The sequence below is a fragment of the Castor canadensis genome, chromosome 11 (assembly GCF_047511655.1).
Source record: "Castor canadensis chromosome 11, mCasCan1.hap1v2, whole genome shotgun sequence".
Classification (NCBI taxonomy): Eukaryota; Metazoa; Chordata; class Mammalia; order Rodentia; family Castoridae; genus Castor; species Castor canadensis.
The window spans coordinates 138451716-138477722 of NC_133396.1; the positions used below are offsets into that span (position 1 = coordinate 138451716).

At 36.3% G+C, this 26007-nt stretch overlaps 1 protein-coding gene, 1 long non-coding RNA gene and 1 other non-coding gene across 9 annotated transcripts in view; 1 reads left to right on the forward strand and 2 right to left on the reverse strand.

Annotated features, from left to right (window-relative positions):
* Positions 1-26007, reverse strand: part of Akt3 (AKT serine/threonine kinase 3) — a 286879-nt gene that overhangs the window by 137748 nt on the left and 123124 nt on the right. For all 7 annotated transcript variants that reach the window (XM_074048785.1, XM_074048783.1, XM_074048781.1 and 4 more), the window contains one exon: positions 1960-2071. In XM_074048785.1, coding sequence (XP_073904886.1) covers positions 1960-2071 — 112 coding nt within the window. The remainder of the gene's footprint in view (positions 1-1959; positions 2072-26007) is intronic.
* The window catches only part of LOC141413986 (uncharacterized), an 85009-nt gene that overhangs the window by 32671 nt on the left and 26331 nt on the right, over positions 1-26007 (forward strand). The window lies entirely within an intron of this gene.
* LOC141414370 (U6 spliceosomal RNA) lies at positions 11246-11357 on the reverse strand. Its single transcript, XR_012439417.1, has one exon. It is a non-coding gene; the product is annotated as a U6 spliceosomal RNA (small nuclear RNA).

Consider the following 26007-nt stretch of genomic DNA (forward strand, 5'->3'; position numbering starts at 1 on the left):
CAGTTTAGAGATATGCACTTAGTTTACAATACAGAAGGATTTTAGACTGGGGGCAGAATACTGGAGTTTTCTAACTCTCACTAAGCCTCCCTAAGTCATGACTGACATTAAAGTTATACAAAATTTTCACTTAGATTTCTAATGAATACAGAAAAGCACACTTCAATGGCAAAAATAAATATGCTGTTTTTCATTTTTACCAAAACTGCTTTTTCTTCTAATCATAAAAGCAAATGAAAACTGATTGTTCAGAAGAGTAGTGTGATATTATTCCAAGAATAGCAAGGAATGTAGAGTGTTAAGAACTGGCTTAAGGCCAGTTTTGTAAACACAAATGGCAAAACAAATGAAGCTTTAACAAGGTGCTGTAAGTACACTAAAAAGAGTATTTTCAAAGAATATATACTGATATGAGTGTTCCATTCATTCAGCCAATCAACAAATACCATGTGCTCAGGTCCTGGACCATATTCTGAAGATTTAAAAAAACAAAGACACGATCTTTGTTGTCAAGAAGCTTATGAAAGGATAATAGTTATGATATGCTTGGTATAAAATACATAAAGAGATGTGTAACAATATAACAGGAGACCTACCTAATCTACAGAAGTCAGAGAAGGTTTTACAGGAAAATTCTAAGTTTAAGCTCAGACCTGAAAGATATATAGGAATTACCCCAGCCATGGTTATACAGAAGCATAAGCAAACTGAGAAGTGAGTACATGAAAAGGACCAAGGCAGAAAAGGGTAGAAAGCAGTGGAAGTCAGGCGGGGGTGAAGGAGACACAGCGATGTATGTGTACTAGAAGAAAGAATAACATTAGAAGTGTAGAAGAGAAAGCATCATCAGTGCTAAACTCCGGTTACAAAACTAGAATTATGAGTCATTTCTAGTTCCTTTTCATTTTTTCTCTCTTCTCTGTATTTCCTAAAGCAGTCAAATAGAAAGCATTATTAAAATACTATTTTAGGGTGCCAGCATAGCACTTTAAGTAAGCCTGGGTGTATGTGCTCAGTAGTAGAACATTTGCCCTTCATGTGCAAGGCTCTTGGTTCGATTCTCAGCACTGTAAACAACACTCAATTTTATGATTTATTAGAATTTAGGATTTTATATTTAATTAAAATCTTAGTGAAGCCCATTATAAGAAAATATATTCATTTGGAAAATAAGGCATTTATTTAACTTACAAAGTTGCTGACTAGAAGTCATATATGGTAACATATGTGCAAGAAATTGATTTTGTGCTTGTGGTTACCAGAACTAACTCAATATCAGCCCTCAACATAAAAGAGTAGTACCATAGAGTTGGAAAGTAAGAAGGTGTTTATGAAACTGACAGCAGATCAGTTCTGAGTAAGCTGGTGAGCTGGTTACTAATGTGCTGCTGTTCCTCTCTTCAGAATGAGGACAGTCGGTCATGGTAACCATTTCCCCCACTGAGCTTAGATCAAGTCTCAGAATCCATCTCAATACAAAAGTGCAGGCAGCCACTTGCAATTAATGTGTAAGGGCGTGCTACCTGAAACCTTTTGCTATCACATTTTCCCCAGAATTTCATAAATGAATTTACTTGTCCTATGATTTTTAAAGATCGTTCTTTAAAAATTTTTTTAAATCTTAATTTTTTAAAATCTATAAATGATCTGCTTTCTCTGAAGAGATGGGTATTTCTTTTTTGGTGGTACTGGGGTTTGAACTCAGAGCCTTGCACTTGTTAGGCAGTCAAGTTACTACCACCTGTGCCACATCCCCAGCCCTGACAAAAGATATTAGAGGTTCTGCTACAGTATTCTTTAAGCCCAAGTTATTCAAATACAACAGAAACAGAAACAATAGAGCATAGCATTTTATAAATATAGCTATATGAATTTATAAATGATGAAGTCAGCTACAAAATACATGGTTACATTGACTGACTGTTGCTTTTTCACAAAATGAAAGAACAAGTCTCTTACCTCTCCTCTGGAGTATCTACATGAAATGTCCTCTCTATTACAGTAGTCCACTGGAGACATCTGATTATGAACGTGTTTGGCTTTGGTCGTTCTGTTTTCATTAGCTGGCATTCTGGAAATAAAATATAAAGTATCTCTTTAAATACACAAGTATTTAAACCAGGAAGTAAAAAGTTGACAACTATAGAATACTATTCTAAATAAAACACAGTGCAACCTCACAGCTTTCCATGGATTTCTGATCAAGGTAACTTACAACCTTACCTTGGTTCAGTATTCTTTTCCAACCTAGTTCAACCACCTAAAGAGGACTCTTCAATTTTCCCCAAACACATCTAGTTCATTCTTGTATTTATACTTTTGATCCAGCTGTTACTGCTCTCTTTTATTCTATCCCTGTCCATATGCAATCTCCATCTGTCAAAATAATACCTATTCTTTACAGTCCCAATCAAATACCATTTCTTCCATGAAACTTTTTATATCTCAGGTCCTACCTAGCATGACCATTTCTTCTCTGTATTCTCATGACTTAGCACTTTATGCCTTGTTTTTCACTTCGCATAGTATTATGTAGCATTATTTATCATCTTAAGAAAGATTCCATTTATCCCTGCCTTTCAATATGAAAAACTGCCTGTAACTCTTAGAACCCACAACCACTAAAACCAGTCAGTCAAAAAGGGAATTAAGTCCTGTTAAGAATGTCTAAGAAGACTTCATAGATGGCTAAAACCATGTCTGATGCCAATGTGCTGGGTTTAGTATTTTTTCTGCCAGTAACCATACAACCTTAGGCTAAGTTCATCTCTCTGGTCTTCAAAAGGTAAGTGAGAAACAATAACTATCTACACCATAGAATTGGTATGGGGATCAATAATCAATTCTTAAGTAATAAATTTTAATGAATACTAGCTATTATGACTGGATGCACATATGAGCCGATTTTAAAAGATAAATGGAAATGGATAAAGTAAGCGCAGGACTATATCTTAAATGTTCAAGTCATTACACTAATTCTTTATTGACTCTTTACACTGAAAGAGTTCAGTCAAGGCTCTCTACTGAGTTTTCTTCACCTTTAACAAAAATCTTTCATGCTTTTAGCCATCAGTGCACAAGTCTGCCAGTATCAAAATCCGACTTACCTCCATGTCAGGAACTGGGGTGCAGCTCAGTGGTAAAGTACTGAGCGTATGTGAGGCCTGGGCTTCAGTCCACAGCATAACAAAAAATCTATCAAGTGGACATTTCCACCTTGCTGAATTCCTGGTGTCACACCAAAAATCAAATTGCGTCTTTCCCCCTGAACTCATTCTTCCTAACGTTCATAATTTTTCCATCACCTAGGTTGAACCATGAAGTGATCTTTCTTTTTGATATTGGTGATACCTACCTTTACCTGTTTTTTTTTCCATTTATGCAATTCTACTTCAAATTCTCACTGTCCAATGCTTAACTTCCCTAGCTGTCTTAAAGCTAGACTCTTCCAATTCAGAGATATCGAGAGGCCACGTAAGTTAAAGACAGAAACTATGTTCTAAGACATCTGCACACATCTCAAAGTGGAATCTTGCTTCCTCCATGTTTGCTCCTCCTGCCAACCGCTACCATGGCTTTCTCCATTACACCTCCATCTTTTCAACTGCTGAAGCAAAAGCCCTTGAAATTGCACTGAAGTCCTCTCTTCTCTCACATAACATCCATTCAGATTCTGGATTATCCTGCGGGTGTTTCAAAATTATTAAGTTTCTGACCACTTCTCACCACCTCCACTGCCTCAAACTCAGCTGTCATTATCTCTCCAAACCTCCTAATGGTCTTCCTTTGCCCCTCATTGCAATTCATTCTCAACACAGCAGTCAGGAATCTGAAAATACAAAACTTCTGCAGTGTTTCCATTCACTAAGCATAGAAGACAAAGGCCCTGGGATAACTGGCCAGGGCCCTGAGTGGACGGCCCTCTCCCACCCCCAGTCTCTGGCCTCCTCCCCAAGGGCTCTTTTGGGCCGCCTGTCAGTTTCCCTGAGCTTCCTCCGCATGACACACTTTGTACAGCTGCGCCTTCTGCTGGAATCCTTTCCCTCACACACCCAAAGTTCATTCCTTCCCTCTCAAGTCTCAGACCAATCTAATTTTCATAGTCAAGTCTACTGTGGCCATTCCCTGATAATCTGCTAATCTGCACAACTCTCATCTGCTCTACTTTTTTATTCTCTGTAACACCTCATCATCTAGCATGTGAGATGACTAACTTATGTAGTATCCTTCTTGTTTACTGCCCATCTCCTCAACGTGAATATAGGCTCTACAGGCAATTCTGTTTTTGTTTGTTTGTATTTTGTTTTTGAGGTAAGACTGCTAACTTTGCCTGGGCTGGCTTTGAACACCAAGCCTCCTGCCTCTGCCTCCTGAGTAGCTACAATTATGGGCATGCACCAGCATGTCTGGTCTACCACTGACATATTCTTAGGGCCTAACACATAGAAGATATTCAACAAATATTTTCCAAATAAATGAATTCTGAGAGTAGAAACCTAGCAAAGAAAATTTTCATGATACTAGAAAAGAAAGAATTTTTGAAGCAACTTTCTTATATATGAAGGGATAAGATTTACGGACAATCACAGGAGTGGCTGTAGACAAGAGTGTAGTCAAGAGTTTAGTGATAGAGTAGGAAAGAAAATAGCATGAAAGGGCCCAGATGTAGTTAGGGGTACAGACGCAAGTTAAGTGGTAGAGATTTTCTTATTGCTCTTATTTTTTCAGTGATGTAAAGCTCTGTTAAAAATAAGGTAGAAAGAAGATGCAGTGGGGCTTGGAGAAAAAAAGAGTAAAATCATGCTCTAGAAAAATGGAAGAGCAAACAGATCAGGAAAATACACCAAGAGCACTGAGTAGCATTAAGGGACCACTTGAATTTAATGATCAAGAATTTCAAGTAATACCAGAGATCATAGTTTTGTATTTTTTCCCCAGAGATATTCAGCTATGTGGGTGTAGATGGGGAACAAACAGAACTGAATGTAAGGCCAGGTGTATTTTCATGAACATTAAGTTTGTCAAAAGCTAAAAAGCAGAACAGATAAGATAGTCAACACAGGAATTTAAAATGGGTTTGGAGAGGAAAGAACCTGATGATGCATAAGATAACGAAAACAAATGGAACTGATAAGATTATAAAATCCAATATATCATTTTTAAACTTTGTACAATAATGCTATACATTTTTGGACTATGAAAGTGAAAACATACTAAATGTGATAATCTAGTTTATAGTGTTTAAAATATGAAGTTTCAAAATATCAAAGACATTATAGCAATGTGTACCAATAAGGAGTTACCCAATTTCATGTAACTTATTCCGTCAAAGGAATTAAGTCTAATTTTCTTTAAAGCCCATTATTTCCTCCCATTTCCTTCTTTTCAAAAATTCCTCTTAAATTTTCTGCCAGTGGTGCATGACACTGTCGTGTGTGCTTAATATGTGTTATTTTGATCTCCTGGTTAAAACAATGTTAACGTTAGGAATCACGGGCACCATTCTTCTCACAACACTTGTGACAGCACAGAAGAGTACATAGTGAATAATGGCTGACTTCTAATGTAAAGAACTGAGGACAGACATACACAAGAAGAGCAGGTCTGACAGAAATACTGCAGAAGACATGTGGGGTGATGAAGGGAAGGAAAGGACAGGATGAATGCCCAACCTAAGGCTCACCTATTTCAGTTCTACTTAAGGTTTCCAATATGATGACAGAAGGCAATTGAGATGAGAGACTCTGAACTTACAATACCAGACTCAGATACAGCTGTGTGGTCCTGGTCAAAGCACATTACATCTCTAAGACCCAGGTTCCTCATCTTTACAAGCACTATCAGGAATTGAAGTAAAACTTCAAAGGAGGCATATTTCTAACACCATACCTAAATGAAGTTTGAATACTATGATTTAAAGAACTTCTCAAACCTAGAATTTTAAAAGCTATTTAAAATATTAAAATATTAAATAAAATATATTATCATTTTAAGCATATCAATTATTGTAATTTTTTAAAGCTGTCAAAAATGACAACAAAAGTTATTGTTTTAATTACCACTCTCAAGAAGACCACTGAAAATTATTTACAAAACAACAAAATATTTGTATTTATGTATGGGTGGAATGGAGAAGTATCAAAATTAACATAACAGTTTATTAAGTACGTATGTAAAAATAAACTGTTTTGATTAAATTTATTAAGCATTCATGGACTCAACAACATATGTGAAATGTTAATTAAGGGCCAGGCACTATGTTAGAATCTATGCACATGAAAACAAGGGGGAAGCTACAAGCTCACAAAACAGTTCATATTAGTAATCATTCTACATATGTAATTACAAAGTAATCTTTCACTAATGCTATAGAGGTTTTAATCAGGCCCTTATAAAGTCACTAGTCTGGCTGGGTGTGGTGACTTAAACCTGTAATCCTAACTACATGGGAGGCAGAGATCAAGAGGACTATGGTTCGAGTTCAGCCTGGGTAAAAAGTTTGTGAGATCCCCATCTTAACCAATGGCTGGGGACAGTGGTGATCTCAGCTAAGCCAGGAAGCATAAATAGGAATAAAAAGCACAAACTTATCTAAAAAAATTACCAACACAAAAAGGGCTGATGGAATGATCAAAATATTATAGTACTTACCTAGACAGCAGGAGACTCTGAGTTCAATCAACCAGTATTGCGCCCCCCACCCCCAGCCTCTAGTCTAACACAAGTAATTATAAACAAGTAGTATAACAGAAACAAATCTGTATTTTATAGGTTTCAGTTCAGAACACTTTACAAATAAATCAAATTTCTAAATAATAACTATTAGATTGAGACTCTAAGAGAGAGAAGTGGTTACAAAGACCTCGAGTAGTAGCTGGGATATACCAAGAGAAGAGAATGGTCTATCACAGTGTCTTAGGTTTTGCTGCTGTGTATCAACAACAGTAAGCAAAGAGCTGAATCCAAATACAAAATATCACAGTGTCTTAGGTTTTGCTGCTGTGTATCAACAACAGTAAGCAAAGAGCTGAATCCAAATACAAAATACTTGAAACATTAAATGACCATGTTAAATAAATGACCTCCAAAGAAGAGGCTTAGGGTCTGGCATGTCAGCCATAACAAGGAAGAATGAACACATCTTATAGCACTGTAAGTTCTACGTTTTCAGATCACGTTGGCTCTGATATCAGTACTGCTCTTCACAAAAGGGACTCACTCTTTAAGCAGATTCTTCAAGTCCTGATGGTTGATAAACACATTAACCAAGACTTCCTTAGAAGAATACTTTCTTTTCATGTATGTAAAAATTCCCAAAATAAGTTAGGCCAACTGAAATCTTAAAAACAGAAATGAAATCTTACAATAGATGCGAAGACGCAATCAAATATCTGTGATTTTTAAAATCATTTAATACACAATTACAAGGTAGGTGTTCTTACATAAAATGTCAGATAGCTAACTTTTATTATAATGTGTGGTACTTTTTAGTATTTGTTCACTGGTACTTACATTAAACAGTTAACACTAGTTAAACTCTCCTGAGCAACTTGAACTACAAGCTCAATTTCAAATATTCTGCTTACTTTACACCATTCTGAACCACAAATGACAAAGTCTGTGCAAAACTGTAATTACAATGCAAATTTGAAAACCAATTAAACACCAGATCAGAGAAGTACATACCCAAAAGAAGTTCTGGGAGATCTGTTCATATTTTATTAAAAAGTTTAAGATTTTATTTCAACTTCTTTAACCTTTTAAATACTTTGCTTTTAAAGTAAATTCTAACATCCAAATGTAAAAAACCACAATAGATTTCATTTATGACTAATATCTGTTGGGGACCAGGCATGAACCCTGGGCTAGGAGATAATGGAGTTTGCACAGTCTCCCCCACTCTCATTTTCCCCAGCACCTGGTGTCTTGACCTTTGTTCTCACATCTCCTTGAACAATACAACCTGCTGTGTTCACATACCAGCCCCCTGATGCAAAACCAGATAAAGTATCAGAACTGTCAGGAGACTTCCTGATGCCAGATTAATCAATACCTTAGATAAGGTGTCCTGTGTGCCTTGATGATTCCAGAACTGATGTGTTGTAATTAAGCTTCTATAGCCGTAGGAAAATTAGCCCAGCAGGCCTCATTCCTTTTACCTTAAATCAAAGAATTGTTGAAGGTAGATTTTTACCTAAGTCTTTTCCTTGTACTGACCTATTAAAATAAACACTCTGGCTCAGGTAGGCGTTCATGTTTCCCGTCAGGAACATGCAGTCCTCCCGTCCCCAGCTTTTCTGTTTTATGTCTATATGTCTATGTGTGTCTTATTTCTCATTCCCCGCAGCTCTTAGGTTCACGCAGCATACCCATGTAGATCAGGGGCAAATATCAATATATTTTATAATTAAGAATGAAATAATCCCAACTGTGAGTGATGGTAACCATAAATAAAAATTACTTTTAATCTCTTAAATATAATACTACTTGGATATTCTTTGAAGAGAACAAAAAGTTCTCAACACATCAGTATTGAAGACATTCATTCAATCACTGAATATGAGGGTTTTAGGGGAGGTAGGTACCCTGGCAAAGAGTAATTCCAGCAGGACATCCGATGAGTAATCACTATATAGGCTCCCACATTTTTACACTTATGTCAATCACTGTTTTGTGTTTGTTTGTTTGTTTTCTCTTGTTTTAGGTCTACATTCAACATATGAGAGAAAACATATGACATTTGTCTTTCTCGGTCTGCCTTGTTTTGTTTAACATGGTGCTCTCTGATGCATCCACTTTCCTACAAATGACACAATCTCATTCTTCTTTACGACTGAATAATACTTGATTGTATTTATTACACACTTTCTTTATGCATTCATCAGGTGATAGATACCCAGACTGAACCCATGGCTTGGCCATTGTCAACAGTGCTGCTCTAAAGAGGGAGTGCAGGTGTCTCTAGGGTACGCAGATTTGCATTCCTTCAGATGCATGCCCAGGAGTGGTGCAGCGGAATCATATGTGATGGTCCTAACCACCACAGTGGCTGCAAAATTCACATTCCCACCAATGGTGCATTTTGGTTCCTTATCCCCCACATCCTTGCCAACATTTGGTTTTGTTTTCTTAGTGACTGCCATTCTGAATGAGGTGAAATGGAATCTCAGTGTAATTTTGATTTTCATTTTCCTTTATGGCTAAGGATGTTGGACAGTCCTTCAAGGACTTATTCATCAACTGTACAACTTCTTTTGAGAACTGTCTGCTCAACTCATTTGCACATTTATTAACTAAATTATTCTTTGGGTGTTTAATATTTGGAGCTCTTTATATACTCTGGATATTAATCCCTTATCTGATGTCCAGCTGGCAGAGACTTCCTCCCATTCTGTAGGTTGCCGCTACATTTTGGTTTGTGTCTCCTTTGCTGTGCAGCCTTTTAATTTCATGCAAACCCATCTGCCAGTCCTTGCTCTTATTTCCCAAGTAGCTGGAGTCCTATTCAGAAAGCTGTTGCCTGTATCTTTGAATTCTCTCTTTATGCTTTCCTGTAGTAGTTTCAAATCTTAGATCAAGACCTTTAATCCATTTTGAATTAATTTTATAAAGAGTGAGAAACAGTTTGTCTTTTGATTCTGGAAATTGTTTCCTTCCAGTGAAGTTTTTAATTTGATAAAATCCCACTTGCGAATTCTTGTTCTGATTTCCTGAGCAATTGAAGTCTTACTCAGAAATGTGTTGCCTAATACCTGTACTTTCAAGGGTCTACCCTATGGTTTCCTCTAAAAGTTTCGAAGTTTCAGGCCTTACACTTAGATCTTTAATCCATTTTGAATTTATTTTTGGACAAGGTGAAAGATAGCTTCAGTTTTCTGTAGGTGGAAATCCAGTCTTCCCAGCACCATTTGTTGAAGAGGCTGTCTCTTCTCCAATGTATGTTTTTGGTGCCTTTGCCAAAAATCAGATAGTTTTAGCTGTGTGGGTTTATTTCTGCACCTTCTGTTCCAATGGTCTACGTGTCTACTTCTGTGCCTGACCATGTTGTTTTTGTTACCGTGGCTCTGTAGTATACTTTGAAGAAGGGTATGTGATAACTCCAACCACTGTTCTTTTTGCTCAGGACTGCTTGGGCTATAATGGGGTATTCTGTGCTTCCATAGAATTTTAGGACTGATTTTACTATTTCTGTGAAAATGACACTGAAATTCTGATAAGGATTACATTGAATCTGTAGATTGCTTTTCGTAGTATAGCCATCCATGAACATGAGAGGTCTTTTTGATCTTCTAGTGTCTTCTTCAGTTTCTTTCACTGAGGTTTCAGAGTTTTCTATGCAGAACTCTGTGTATCTTAGTTAAGATCATTTCTAGTTATTTATCTTTTTGATGCTATTGTGAATGGGATCAATAGGATTTTTTATGTTGCTATTTTAGCAAAAGGTGCTCATCAAATATGAGCTTTTGGTAGAGTCTTTAGGGTCTTTTCAGAATAACATAATATCATCTACAAATAGGGAAAATTTGACTTTTTTCCTTTCTTATTTGTATTCCTTTTTTCTTTCTTTCTGTTGGCTTATTGCTCTGCTAGAAATTCAAACACTGTATTGAATACAAGTGGGGAGAGTGGACACCCTTGTCTCATTCCTAACTTCAAAGGAAACAATTTCAGTTTTTCTCCATTTAGTAGGATGTTGGCTATTGATATTTTTCATACAGCTTTTATTATACTGTGGTGTATCCCTTCTATTCCTAGTTTCTTCAGGGCTTTTAATCATGAAGGGATGTTGAATACTGTCAAATATTTTTCCCCCTTTCATTCTGTCTATGTGCTATATTACATGTATTGAATTGCACACATTAAATTATAAATGCCTCACTGGAATGAAACCAACTTGATCTTTTTGATGTGTTGCTGAATTTGAATTGCAAGTACCTTACTAAAAATATTTGCATTTATACTCATCAAGGAAATTGGTCTGTGATTTTCTTTTTTAGTTGTGAACTTACTTAGTTTAGGTATCAGGGTAAAACTGACTTCATAGAGTAAGTGGAAGAGTATTTCTTCTCTTTCTATTTTACAGAATAGTTTGAGGAGCACCAGTGTTAGGTCTTCTTTAAAGGTATAGTAGAAGGGCTGGAAGTATGACTCAAGTGGTGAAGTGCTTGCTTAGCCAGCACAAAACTCTGAGTTCAAACCCCAGTACTGCAAAAATAAATAAATAACAAATGGTCTGGTAGAAAAAGAAAATCTGGAACACTTCACCAATTTGTGTGCAACCTCTTTGCAGGACCTATGCTAATCATCTCTCTGTATGCTTTAAATTTTAATATATGTGGTGCCAAAGTGAATGCCACTATGGTCACCTTGAAGTAATAATTAAAATACAAAAATGACAGGAAGTATTTATATGTAACAGAATTTGAGAATTATGCAAACATCTAATCAACTCAAAAAACAGAAGCAGACACACTGGTTTCTTGCTTTTTATTTTTATTTTTACAACAAGCTTGCTGTGGCTTTTAAAATGTGGTAAAATATATACAGCATATAATTTATCACTTTTTTTTTGGTGGGACTGGGTTTGAACTCAGCATTTTGCACTTGAAAAGCAGGTGCTCTACTGCATAAGCCACACTTCCAGTTCATTTTGCTTTAGTTGTTTTGGAAATGGGGTATCACAAATTATTTGTCAGGGATGACTTCAAACCGTGATCCTCCCCCTCCCGATCTCAGCCTCCCAAGTAGCTAGGATTATAGACATGAGTCATAGAGTATGCAATATTTTAACTATTTTTCTGTGTACAGTGTTTTGACACTAATAAAGTCACATGGTTAAGAAGGCAAGTTGTTTGTTGAATTTATTTCCTATTTATTTTCATTGTACAAAGTCATAAAAATAAATTCAGAAAAAATTGATAAATAAGGCAAAAAATACTACCACAATCCACTCTTAATGTTTTAATGTACATTCTTTCAGATTTTTCTAAGTAGGTTTTAAAATAAAAATGACCATATTTGATATTACCTATTGTAGATATTTTCTATTTCCAACAAATATAAACTTATATCACCATATTTAATAGTGGCATAAAACTGCACTGGATTCATATATCAGAGTAAGTGGTTCATTTATAATTATAATGCATTAAATACACAGAAAGCATTCAGATGTAAACAGAACATCTAACTATTCACTAACATGCTAGTGGGTTACACATTAAAATCTGTTTTGTTTTAATTAAATAACAAAAACTAATTCATATTTGAAACATGATGCATCTAGGATTTGATGACAAAATTTTAAAACAATTCAACAAAGAATGTGCATCAGATGGAAAATTCAAAGGGGAAGGTCTGCATTGTTTGATTAGCTAGCATGATACCAAAACAGAGCTGGTATCAATTGAATGAAAGAAACACACACACACACACAGACAGGACGGCCAGGAAGGCCACTACTAGCCCAATTTAGTACTGAATTTCTGCCATGGGTAACTGAAGTGACATTAAAAAAAAAAAAAAAGCCAGCTAAAAGGTAATCTATTCCTAATAAAATACATGATTCAGGCCAGAATTGGTGAATGGATGCTAAAATTATTAGCTAAATAACAAAGAACTAAGTACTGCATAATTGCAAACATATCACCAAGATATCACCTGCCAATCATGAGGGAAACTAAACTTTATAATGAAGAAATGAAGCTACCACCACTTGAAACCAATGAACAATAGCATCACTAATAGTTGATCAGCCAAATATTAGTACCTCCTGACATGATACAATATGAAGTACACAGAATTAATCATTAAGGAAATAGAGCATACAAATACTGAATGTGAGCTGAGTGGGATTTTTAAATAAACAGTAAGTCAGCACATAGAGGAAAGTTACATGACAACATTTCATAGACAATTTCAGAAGAGATGACTTTCATAGGACAAGTATCTCTTTTTTTTTGTGGTGGTGGTGGTACTGGGATTTGAACTCAGGACTTCACATTGCTAGGCAAGCACTCTACCACTTGAGCCACTCTGTCAGCTTCATCTTTTTAATAAGTTAATGAAACCAAAAGTAAACAAGAGGAGGAGTGAGACAGGGCACAGATGTCTGTTAAGTAGTAAAGACTTAAGAGACATAACAAATCAATTGCAACATGTGGGTCTTCAAGTATTCTGGTTTAAAGAAAACAACTATAAAAGATATTGAAGGTGAGGATTCCAAGATGGGGACTAGATGGAGGAAGCAGAAAGCGTGCTTCCTACAGTAAAATCTTGGAGAGACGCTGGAGATACACCTCACAGGAAAAACCACCAAGAAGAGGCAAAACTTTGACTTCTCCACACCCCTAACCTGTGCATAGCATTCCCGCTCCACGTTAAAAATAGAGACCAGGAGGGCTCCCGTGCCACCAGATGCCAGAGCCCAGACCACTTGGGAAGACGCGGACCACAAGGTGAGCTAAGCAGCGTGTGGTACTCCCACAGAAAATCCTGGGCCAGATCAGCGCAGCCCCCTGGACAGACCGACCACACCCAGGGATAAAAGAGAAACTGAATAATAAACAACAACAAAAAAGACAGTAGCAAAGAGGGCAGGGTGCATTGAGCGCGAAGAGTGGGGAAGGACAATCCCCCATGGAACAGTAAATTAACAAGCCCACTGGAGAAGGCAGGACCGGCGGCACCACCCAGCAACCAGCAGCAGGAAAGCTTGTATAAGTGGCAGTGGGAGGAAAATTCCACAAGAGAGGGGAGAAGGCCCATTTCCCATGTGAAATGTAAATAAACACGCGTGACTGAGACAGCGGGTGCAGTGTCACCTCCCCCAGTGTGCTTGGAAAGGGGAAAGCTTGTAAGAGTGGAGGTTGCGCACAGGAGAACTCTGAGTAAACAAAGCCTGCAGGGCCAGGTGAGTGCTAAGCTCACCCTGAGATCTGCATAAATAACGCCTCCAGCAACAGCAGGCTGACAGCCAGCAGGCAAGCCACAGCCGCAGATAGCCATTCACAGACCTGCCTCCAATTCTTTTTTTCTCTCTTCCTTTGATGAGACAACAACCAAACCACACCTACATACTGAAAAACTTACTGAAACTCTATTGCATTTGAACTTGGGACATTTTGTGGGGTTTTGATTTTTTTGGGTTTTTTTGTTTGTTTTTTTCCCCTTTGATGAGACAATGACAGAACTACTTCTGAGACACCATCTCCAGGATTGAAGGCTGAGGGACTAACACCAAAACTATCCAGACTGAAACTTTATTGCATTTGAACTTGGAGGTTATTTTACTTACTTTATTTTATTTTTCAATCCTCTCTCTGTCTAATACCTGTTTAGCTTACTGTTCACTAATACACTATCTGTCCCTGTTTATATCTATGAAACATTTTGTTTTTTTTTTTACTTCCTTGATTTCCCTTTTTCTTTACCTTCTTTGCTTTCCCTCTCCTGTCACCCTTCCATTCTAATTATCACCATTGTTATTATTACAAGCTAGAAAAACTTAATTGCACACAATACAGGGACAATAACAATACCAAGGGCAATGATGGGAAGACAGAAAAAACAGGAAAAACAGTTTCCCCACAACAAAAAATTAGTACAGGAACCAGAGGGAAATGAAGAAAACAGATACTCAGATCCAGACTCCAACAAAATGAAGATAAACTATGCCAAAGAACCCAATGAGGCCCACAAGAATAAATTAAAAGAAGACATACTACAGGAACTCAATGAGAATTTTATAGAGATGATACTGGATAGGGTCAACCAAAATGTACAGGAGACACTCAAGAAATTCTAAGAAAACAAAAATAGAGAATTTGAAAAAGCAAAAGAAAAATTAAGGAAACCATACAAGCACTGTATAAACACCAAAGTGAAACAGAGAACACGATTAATAAAGAGATAAATGAACTCAGGACAAAAACAGACAACATTAAAGAGGAAACGACCCAGGATATGGAAAACCCCAGAAAAAAGAACGAAACAATTGCAAAACAAAACGCAAGGCCAATCCAACAGAACAGAACAAACAGAACAGGATCTCAGAACTCAAAGATGAAATGGTAATTAAAGGAAAAACTGAAGAACTATTAATTAAACAACTCAAGACCTGTGAAAAGAAAATGCAAGAACTCACCGACTCCATCAAAAGACCAAACATGAGACATCGAAGAAGAAGAGGTGCAAGCGAAGGGAATGCATAATATATTCAACAAAATAATAACAGAAAATTTCCCAAATCTAGAGAAAGATATTCCCATACAGATGCAATGTGCCTCCAGAACACCAAACAGACCAGATCAAAATAGAACTACCCCACGACATATCATCATTAAAACAACAAGTTCAGAAACTAAGGAAAGAATATTGAAGGCTGTAAGAGAGAAAAAACAAGTAACATACAAAGGTAAACCCATCAAAATCACAGCAGACTTCTCAACAGAAACATTAAAAGCAAGAAGAGCGTGGGGTGACATCTTCCAGGCACTGAATGAAAATAATTTCAACCCAGGATACTCTACCCAGCAAAACTATCATTCCAAATAGATGGAGCAATAAAAGTCTTCCATGATAAGCAGAAATTAAAACAATATGTGACCACAAAGCCACCACTACAAAAGATTCTTCAAGGGATTCTGCACACTGAAAGTGAAACCCAATATAACCATGAAAGGGCACGCAGCACCAAACTACAGGAAAAGAAAAAGCAAGAAAGTAGAGAGTAACCTCAACTTAGGTACACACAATCAAACCTTCAAACAACTAAGACAACTAAATGACAGGAATCACCACATACCTATCAGTACTAACACTTAGTATTAATGGACTTAATCCACCCATCAAAAAGACACCGTTTGACGAAATGGATTAAGAAGGAAGATCCAACAATTTGTTGCTAACAGGAGACCCATCTCACGGACAGAAATAAGCATAGGCTTAGGATGAAAGGCTGGAAGAAGATTTACCAAGCCAATGGCACGCAAAAACAGGCAGGAGTAGCAATATTTATCTCTGACAAAGTAGAATTCAAACCTACATTGATCAAACAAGATAAAGAAGGACATTCCATACTAATAAAAGGGGAAACAGACAAAAAGAAAGTAATAATTATCAACCTTGATGCAATTTCATCAAACATACCCTGAAAGACCTAAAAGCATATACTAACTCCAACACAGTGGTTGTGAGAGACTTTAACACCCCATTATCATCCATAGAAAGGACATCCAAACAAAAAATCAATAAAGAAATCCAAGATCTAAAATATACAACAGATCAAATGGACCTACTTGATGTCTACAGAACATTTCATCCAACTTCTACACAATATACATTCTTCTCAGCAGCCCATGGAACCTTCTCCAAAATAGATCATATCTTAGGGCACAAAGCAAGCCTCAGCAAATATAAGAAAATACAAATTATACCGTGCATACTATCTGATCACAATACAATAAAACGAGAACTGAACAACAAAAGTAAAGACAAAAAAAACATGCAAACAGCTGGAAACTGAATAACTCATTACTTAATGAACAATGGGTCATTAATGAAATAAAAGAAGAAATTAAAAAGTTCCTGGAAGTCAATGAAAATGAAAACACAACCTACCGGAACCTATGGGATACAGCAAAGGCAGTCCTGAGAGGAAAGTTTATAGTCATGAGTGCATATATCAAAAAGACTGAAAGATCCCAAATCACTGACCTAATGATAAATCTCAAACTCCTAGAAAAACAAGAACAAGCAAATCCCAAAACAAATAGAACGAGAGAAATAATAAAAATAAGAGCTGATATCAATGCAATAGAAACCAAAAAAACCATACAAAGAATTAATGAAACAAAAAGTTGGTTCTTTGAAAAAATAAACGAGGTCCACTGACCCCAGCCAAACCTGACTAAAATGAGGAGAGAAAAAACCCAAATTAGTAGAATCAGGAATGCAAAAGGGGAGATAACAACAAACACCACAGAAGTCCAGGAAATCATCAGAGACTACTTCGAGAACCTATATTCAAATAAATTTGAAAATCTTAAAGAAATGGACAGATTTCTAGATATATATGATCATCCAAAACTGAACCAAGAGGAAATTAGTCACCTGAATAGATCTATAACACAAAATGAAAATGAAGCACAATCAATAATCTCCCCAAAAAGAAAAGTCCAGGACCTAATGGATTCTCTGCTGAATTCTATCAAACCTTTAAAGAAGAACTGACACCAACCCTCCTTAAATGGCCCCACGAAAGACAAAGGGAAGGAAAATTGCCAAACACATTTTATGAAGCCAGTATTACACTTACCCCCAAACCAGGCAAAGACACCTCAAAAAAGGAGAACTATAGGCCAATCTCCTTAATGAACAGTGATGCATAAATCCTCAAGAAAATAATGGCAAACCGAATTCAGCAACACATCAAAAAGATTATTCACCACAACCAGGTAGGCTTCATCCCAGGGATGCAGGGGTGGTTCAACATACGAAAATCAATAAACGTAATAAACCACATTAACAGAAGCAAAGACAAAAACCACTTGATCATCTCAATAGATGCAGAAAAAGCCTCTGAGAAGATCCAACACCATTTCATGATAAAAGCTCTAAGAAAACTAGGAATAGAAAGAAAGTTCCTCAACATTATAAAAGCTATATATGACAAACCTACAGCCAGCATTACACTTAATGGAGAAAACCTGAAACCATTCCCTCTAAAATCAGGAACCAGACAAGGATGCCCACTATCTCCACTTCTATTCAACACAGTACTGGAATTCCTAGCCAGAGCAATTAGGCAAGAAGAAGGAATAAAAGGAATACAAATAGGTAAAGAAACTGTCAAAATATCCCTATTTGCAGATGACATGATCCTATACCTTAAAGACCCATAAAACTCTACTGAGAAGCTCCTAGACACCATCAATAGCTACAACAAGGTAGCAGGATATAAAATCAACATAGAAAAATCATTAGCATTTCTGTACACTAATAATGAACAAACTGAAAAAGAATATATGAAAACAATTCCATTTACAATAGCCTCAAAAAAATTCAAATACCTAGGTGTAAACCTAACAAAAGCTGTGACCAACCTCTACAAGGAAAACTATACACTTCTGAAGAAAGAGATTGAGGAAGACTACAGAAAGTAGAGAGATCTCCCATGCTCATGGATTGGTAGAATCAACATAGTAAAAATGGCTGTACTCCCAAAAGTAATCTACATGTTTAATGCAATTCCCATCAAAATTCCAATGACATTCATTAAAGAAATTGAAAAATCTACCATTAAATTTATACGGAAACACAAGAGGCCAGGAATAGCCAAGGCAATACTCAGTCAAAAGAAAAAAGCTGGAGTTATCACGATACCTGACTCAAACTATATTACAAAGCAATAACAATAAAAACAGCATGGTACTGGCACAAAAACAGAGATGAAGACCAGTGGAACAGAATAGAGGACCCAGATATGAAGCCACACAACAATAAGCAACTTGTTTTTGAATAAGGCGCTAAAAGTATACAATGGAGAAAACACAGCCTCTTCAACAATAACTGCTGGGAAAGCTGCTTAGCAGTCTGCGAAAAACTGAAACTAGATCCATGTACATCACCTTCTCCAATATTAACTCAAAATGGATCAAGCATCTTAATATCAGACCCCAAACTCTAAAGTTGGTACAGGAAAGAGTAGGAAATACTCTGGAATTAATAGGTATAGGCAAGAATTTTCTCAATGGAACCCCAGCAGTACAACAACTAAGAGATAGCATAGATAAATGGGACTTCATAAAACTAAAAAGCTTCTGCTCAACAAAAGAAATGGTCTCTAAATTGAAGAGAACACCCACAGAGTCGGAGAGAATATTTGCCAGCTACATATCAGTCAAAGGACTGATAACCAGAATACATCGGGCACTTAAAAAACTAAATTCTCCCAAAATTAATTAACCAATAATGAAATGGGCAAGTGAACTAAACAGAACTTTCTCAAAAGAAGAAATTCAAATGGCCAAAAAACACATGAATTATGCTCACCATGTCTAACAATAAAGGAAATGCAAAAACCACACTAAGATTCCACCTCACCCCTGTTAGAATAGCCATCATCAGCAACACCACCAACAACAGGTGTTGGCGAGGATGTGGGGAAAAAGGAACCCTCTTACACTGCTGGTGGGAATGTAAACTAGTACAACTACTCTGGAAAAAAATTTGGAGGCTACTTAAAAAGCTAAACATTGATCTACCATATGGTCCAGCAATACCACTCTTGGGGATATACCCAAAAGACTGTGACACAGTTTACTCCAGAGGCACCTGCACACCCATGTTTATTGCGGCACTATTCACAATAGCCAAGTTATGAAAACAGCCAAGATGCCCCACTACTGATGAATGGATCAAGAAAATGTTGTATCTATACACGATGGAATTTTATACAGCCATGAAGAAAAACGAAATGTTATCATTCGCTGGTAAATGGATGGAATTGGAGCACATCATTCTGAGTGAGATTAGCCTGGCCCAAAAGATTAAAAATCATATGTTCTTCATTAGATCAAGGGCAAACACAACAAGGTGATTGGACTTTGATCACATGATAAAGCAAGAGCACACAAGGGAGGTATCAGGATAGGTAAGATACCTCAAAAACTAGATAGCAGTTGTTGCCCTTAATGCAGAGAAACTAAAGCAGACACCTTAAAAGCAACTGAGGCCAATAGGAGAAGGGGACCAGGAACTAGAGAAAAGGTTAGTTCGAGAAGAATTAACTTAGAAGGTAACACAGGAAATCAATGCAAGTCAACTCCCTGTATAGCTATCCTTATCTCAACTAGCAAAACTCCTTGGTCCTTGCTATTATTACTTACACTCTCTCTTCAAAAAAATTAGAGATAAGAGCAAATTAGTTGCGTAGCGAGGGGTAACTGGGGGTAAGGGAGGGAGCGGGGAGCGGGGTTATGGGGGGAGAAATGACTCAAACTTTGTATGCACATATGAATAAAATACAAATTAAAAAAAAAAGATATTGACGGTAACCACTGGGAAATCTGAATATGAATTCATATTAGGTAATGTTGAAGATTCTGATTTTTATTGGGTGTGACTGTAGTAGTATTAATTATGCAAGAAAATGTGTCTATGATATTGGAATTTAAATGTTTTAACAAAAACACGATGCAAATATAGTAAAATCTTAAGTGTTGTTATCTAGGCAATGAGTATATGAGAGTTTGATGGGCTATTTTCTGTACGTCTCTGCACGCTCGAAGATATTTCAAACAGAAACTTTCTTCCAAATGTTAAATTCTTTCTTCAAAGTTTGTATCAAAACAAACTAGAGAATGCTTAAACTATGGGATGTGGAAAACTATTAACTAAGAAAAGGGAGCTATCTAGCTAAGGAAACTTATTTAATGAATGTTAAACAAAAATTGATTGGGCACTGAAGTTTAAAAGTATTACTGCTGAAAGAATCAGCGTATTTTATATCAACTCTAACTTATGACTTGAATGCACCATTAACATTTGTATCAGTGAGACAACTCCTTATGTATCTACGACAATGCTTATCAATAAGGATGCAGAGTGAAACAGTAACTAAGCACATAACTATAAACAACAATTAACCAAGCTACAGGTTTAATGATCATCTTTTAAAGTATCTGCCTGAATGCTGTTTCTCCCCTTCATTTCACAGTAACTAAAAAAATACACACACACACACATACAGAAGGGGGACTATGTTACCGACTTCCTCAACCAATGAGCTTAGTTGTGGTTTATCCTTCTCATCAGTATTTCTCCTTGTTCTCACTTTCATTTCTTTGTCTACTTGATGTTCTTGACTCCCAACCCTTTTAGTCAATATCCTCTTTTTCTGACTCCTGGTTTTACTACTATCTCTGGCCTCTCACTAGTATTTCTTAGGCAATCTTCTTCCAAATGGAGCTGCTCCTACAGGCTCAGACCTATGTACTACACATTTATTTTATGATAAATTTGCCGTTAGTAAATGTAGAAATTCATTAAAACAAACATTTATTATGCACCAGAATTATGCCAGCAATGATCCAAGTATTGCAAATACGTCAGTGACTAAAACAAAGTCCCTAGTTTTCATACAACTTATACTTTATTGAGAAGATGAGTGGTCAAGTAATAAGTAAAACAATTTATAACACAGTAGGTACTTGTAAGTACTGTACTCTGAAGAAAAATTAGGCAGGGGAATGAATCAGGATGACAAAAAGGTGACACTGTTTTACAAAGAGTAGTTAGAAAGGGTATCTCAGAGGGAGGCTCTCTTAGGCTTCAACTCAATTGTCACCTGATGTTTCATGACTCAAACCTGCTCCTCAAGGTCCTCTTTGGAGGCCCTAGTATTACCTCATACTCAACATACCCAAAAGGGTTTTGTGTATTTGTGGCTTTTTTAATTTTTCAAGTTAAAAATTATTATGCCAGTACAGTTTTTCTTATCATTTCATTCATATATCATTTTCCTAATCACCAAGAAACACTTCCTCTGTCATGTCTGCATCATCCCTCTCTTTCAACCACATGGCCAAACTAGCAACACTCATGTTAACAGTTCTTTTCTTATGTCTCTTGCAACTATCCCTTCTTTTCACTGTTGACACTCAGGCTGGGAACTTATAACCAAAATCTGGATGTCTGAAATGGCCTCCCAGATGGTCCCTCTTCTGCCTTCTGCCTCTACAAGCTGCCCTACATTCTACTAGCCAGATTAGTCTTATACTCAGATTCTTATTCCATGTTATCATTCTCTTTAAAAAATACTCTAATCTCTGCAGGACAGACTTCAAACTCTATAGCCTGATTTTTTATGCCATTCATATGCAAACCTCATTCTTTAATAAAACATTTGAGACTTTCTTTTCATCAGCAACAATTATGACTACTTTCTGCTGATAAATACATTTTTACAACAGCCTGTAAATATTTCCTGATTATCCCCTGCCCCATGGAGCTGGAGATTAAACCCAGGGCCTCCAGGCAAGCTCCCTATCACTGAGCTCCATCTAGCCTGACCCATGGTTATTCTTACCTGAGGAATTTAACTTACGCAGTTTCCTTTAGCTGAAACTTCTCCCTCCTTCTTATCTATATTCTACTCATTCCAATTCATACTTGCTACCCATGAAAATCTTTGTATCCCATGTGCTGATATGTTATCATGTTATGATTTCACTGCTTTTGTAAATCTCTGAAATGTAATGCAAACTTTGAGGAATTTGGAGTACTTCTAATAATTCTTATTCATCATAATCTAATTACATACAGACTGAACCTCAAAATAAGGTTTCAAGGAACATTTCAGGTACAACGTAACTTATAATAACTTTCTTTTTCTCATAAAACAGTCTCAGTATTTTAAAGTTCACTCTCCTTTATAAACAGTTTACATTATTATCGCTACCTCAAATCTTAGATACTTATTTCTTTAAAACCTAAATTGTCCAGTTTAGACTACCTCTAAGAACATTACTAATAAATATTCTACAAGATGAATGCATGCTTGAGTGAGCACAGTAGTATATACCTGTAGTCTCAGCTACTTGGAAGGCTGAGTCAAAAGAATCTCTTAAACCCATGAGTTCAACATGATGAGATGGGAGGGAGGAGAAGAGGTACAGAGAGGGGAGGGGTGGGGTTGGGGGAGGGGGAGGAATAGTAAGAATATGCATGAGCATACATATGTCTAAATAAATCTCGATAGCATAATTTGAAAACAAATATATTTTAACCCTAATCACATATACAGAGGAAAACACAGAATTGTCCAAATAAACAATGAGTTTTGAAGGATGAACCAATTCGGGTTATAATACATGGAAATGTTACAAGGAAACTTACCTTAAACAGACAGAAATATCTTTTTGTTGTTGTTTGTTTAACAAAATTGGAGAAAAGGAGAGTGGAACAGGTCCAGGAAGGATGGTACCAGTGGGAGGGGGGAGGATGTGGGGAAAAGGTGTAGGAGGGTGAATATGGTGCAAATACTGTGTACACATGTATGTAAATGGAAAAATGAGACCTGTTGAAATTATTCCAGGAATGGGGAGAGGGGGGATTAATGAGAATGATGGAGGGGGGTAAATTCAAGTATGATACATCGTAAGAACTTCTGTAAATGCCACAATGTAACCCCCCAGAACAATAAAAAAATAGAATAAAAAAATAAACAACCGAACTGAATAATTTCATGAAAATCATATATGAAAACAGCCTAATAGTCATTACTAGGATCTGATCTCTTTAGAAAATGCTGTTTGTTGTAGTTTTAAGGAGGAAGTACAGATGTTCTTTCCATTCAAGGAATTCTGGCCAAAATGTTAAAAACCTACCATGAATTAACAGTTGCTTGAAGTCTGATATCAGAACTTATACAGATTTGTCAATCTAATCCAACTTTGCTTATTCCTTAATCATTGTCAAATTATATATAATAATAGAGTCATTAATAGAAAGGAATAGAGATATAACTTTCTAAAGTCACAGAATCCATGAGGTAAACACTAAATCTGTAAAACAAAGGACTTTAACAAAAAGTATTTTAACAAAATGTCATATTTCCATAGGACTATTGTGAAAGTTTAAAAGGAACAATGCATATAAATGCTAAAAAGAGTATTATATGTTTGTTTCAAATTAACTTACAAGATTATTCTATAGAAATAGAAACTTTATCAGTGTGCTTTTGGAAGAAATAACTGTTGCTGGTTGGATGATTCAATTACCATGAATTACTCTGGCATGTTTCAAAAGCACTGCCATTTTAAAAACATACAAAATGTCTAAAAATGCAACCATAGTAATAGATTCCAAGTGCACGGGTTGGGGGGTGAGGGAGAGAGACAATGACAAATTGGACCAAAAGGACACTGAAACTTCATAGTTGGAAGACTATTGTGCTAACAATTAGTGACAGAGGAAGCAGAGCACAAAACAAATGAATGAAAAAGGCTGAACTTGCAATGAAAGACCTTATTATAGCGCAGAAACACTATTGTAATAAAGGGGCAATGTACTCTCCTCTATGAAACTTCCAAACAGGCACTCTACTCTTTTCTCTTTCCCCTGCATTTCATTTTTTCATTAGCATCTGCTTGATTATGCATTATTTTTAACCCAAAATAATTCCTCTATATCTTTTCTAAAATCCTGCCCTCCACTCTGGTCTTAGGTCTCATTTAACGTTACTGAAAATATAACAGATGCTTTTAGATTAGCAAAGATATGGGGGGGAGCATAAAAGCAATGGTTTAGCATTAACAACTCAGAGGAAGGAACAAAATGTGTCCGTCAAGTCCACATTGTTAAAAATGGAATGATTGTATAATGTCTCAAAAACATCCAGATGATTTTGCCTCTAAAAATTAGTGTCTGCCCTATGTCTTCTTTGATAGAAGAGCAATGCTAAAATCTTGGTGATTCCTCTACACTGAGCTTCAGTTTCCTAAAATAGTAGTCAAAAGCTATAAACTTCTCTTCATACACTAGAGGAGAATGACAAGATCTGATCCATGATACTGATAAACTAGTCTAGAAGCACAGAAAGCCCATACTTTCTGAGCTGTCCATGGTGGAAAACCTTTCATGCCAAGGCTACAAAATAGTCAGAGATGTTCTGGTTAGGTGGGAGGATAGAAAAAACACTGATCTTGAAGCCTGAAAGCTGCGGGGTTTGCTACCAGACCCATCACTCATGATATGCATTGGGAAATTCCATGAGTAGAGTTTCTCTAGCTACAAAATAGATTACCTGTCCTGCACAGATGTCAAAAACACTAACTGTATATGTGTACAGGTCATAACACACAGATGCTCAACAAGGTAATTTATTATTATTATTACTTCTCAATAGACTGATTCAAGAAATTATCTGCTATCAACAGGTACATCACTGAATTTTAGAAGAACTTTAGAAATCCTTCAATCTAACTCCTTTACTCTACATATGACAAAATTCTGAGTCTCAGGATGGTTAAACGACCAGCTCAAAATTGCATAACAAATTTCTACCATATTATCAGCACCTGGGTCCTACATCTGTAATTGTTCTGCTCTAGCATAAGTAAGTTTCACTGTACACAAAATACATTGTTAACCTACTGTGTATAATACCTGGCATACCATTTTGTTTCTGTGAGTACTGTCTACACATTACTTTAAGAAAGTTGTCATCTTACTCACATATGATTGAATGTTGTCAAGCCAGGTTATTAGACCAGGGTTACTTGCTTTGAGACCCTGTGAAATTTTTTATTTTTTTAATCTCTCTAGGTGTTTTTTATTATCTACTTTTTAAAAAAGTACTAACTTTTATTTCATGTTGTTTATGATGACAAATTTAATTATGGAAATAAAATAACCAGTACATAGTAGGCTTTTAAAGTGTTAATTCTCCTCCCTTACTCCCATGAGTCCCTTCTAATTCCCTGTGTATTAATTTTAAGATGAGATTAAAGCACCAAATATAATGGACATACAACCATGGTTCTAATTACAAATTTAAAAACTAACTACACATTCTACTTCCTTGGAACTAAGTATTTTAAGTTAAAATTCATTTACTAAAAACAAATCAGGTCGGTATCTATATTCCATTCAAAAATTATGTTTAAATTTAATCAGGTCATAAATGAATACTGCTGGAAAGACATGCAAACAGAATTACTTTTATCTTCCATGTATGAAAGGGTGTCATGGAGGAAAATGCAGGGATCAATAACAAGGTAAAATATTATTACAAGGATCTTTAGCTCAGCATTTGCTGAGATTTAGCTTAGACTGCCTGGTGCTGAATGGAATTACATCCTCAGTACATTTCTACCAAAGAAACTGACATACACTGACCCATTAAAAAGCAATTTAATGCAAAGAAATTCTGCAGTAAGCCCACTACGTGTGCCTCATCACACACAGGCTGCCAGTGGGAGTCCTCCCATCCACACTATTACC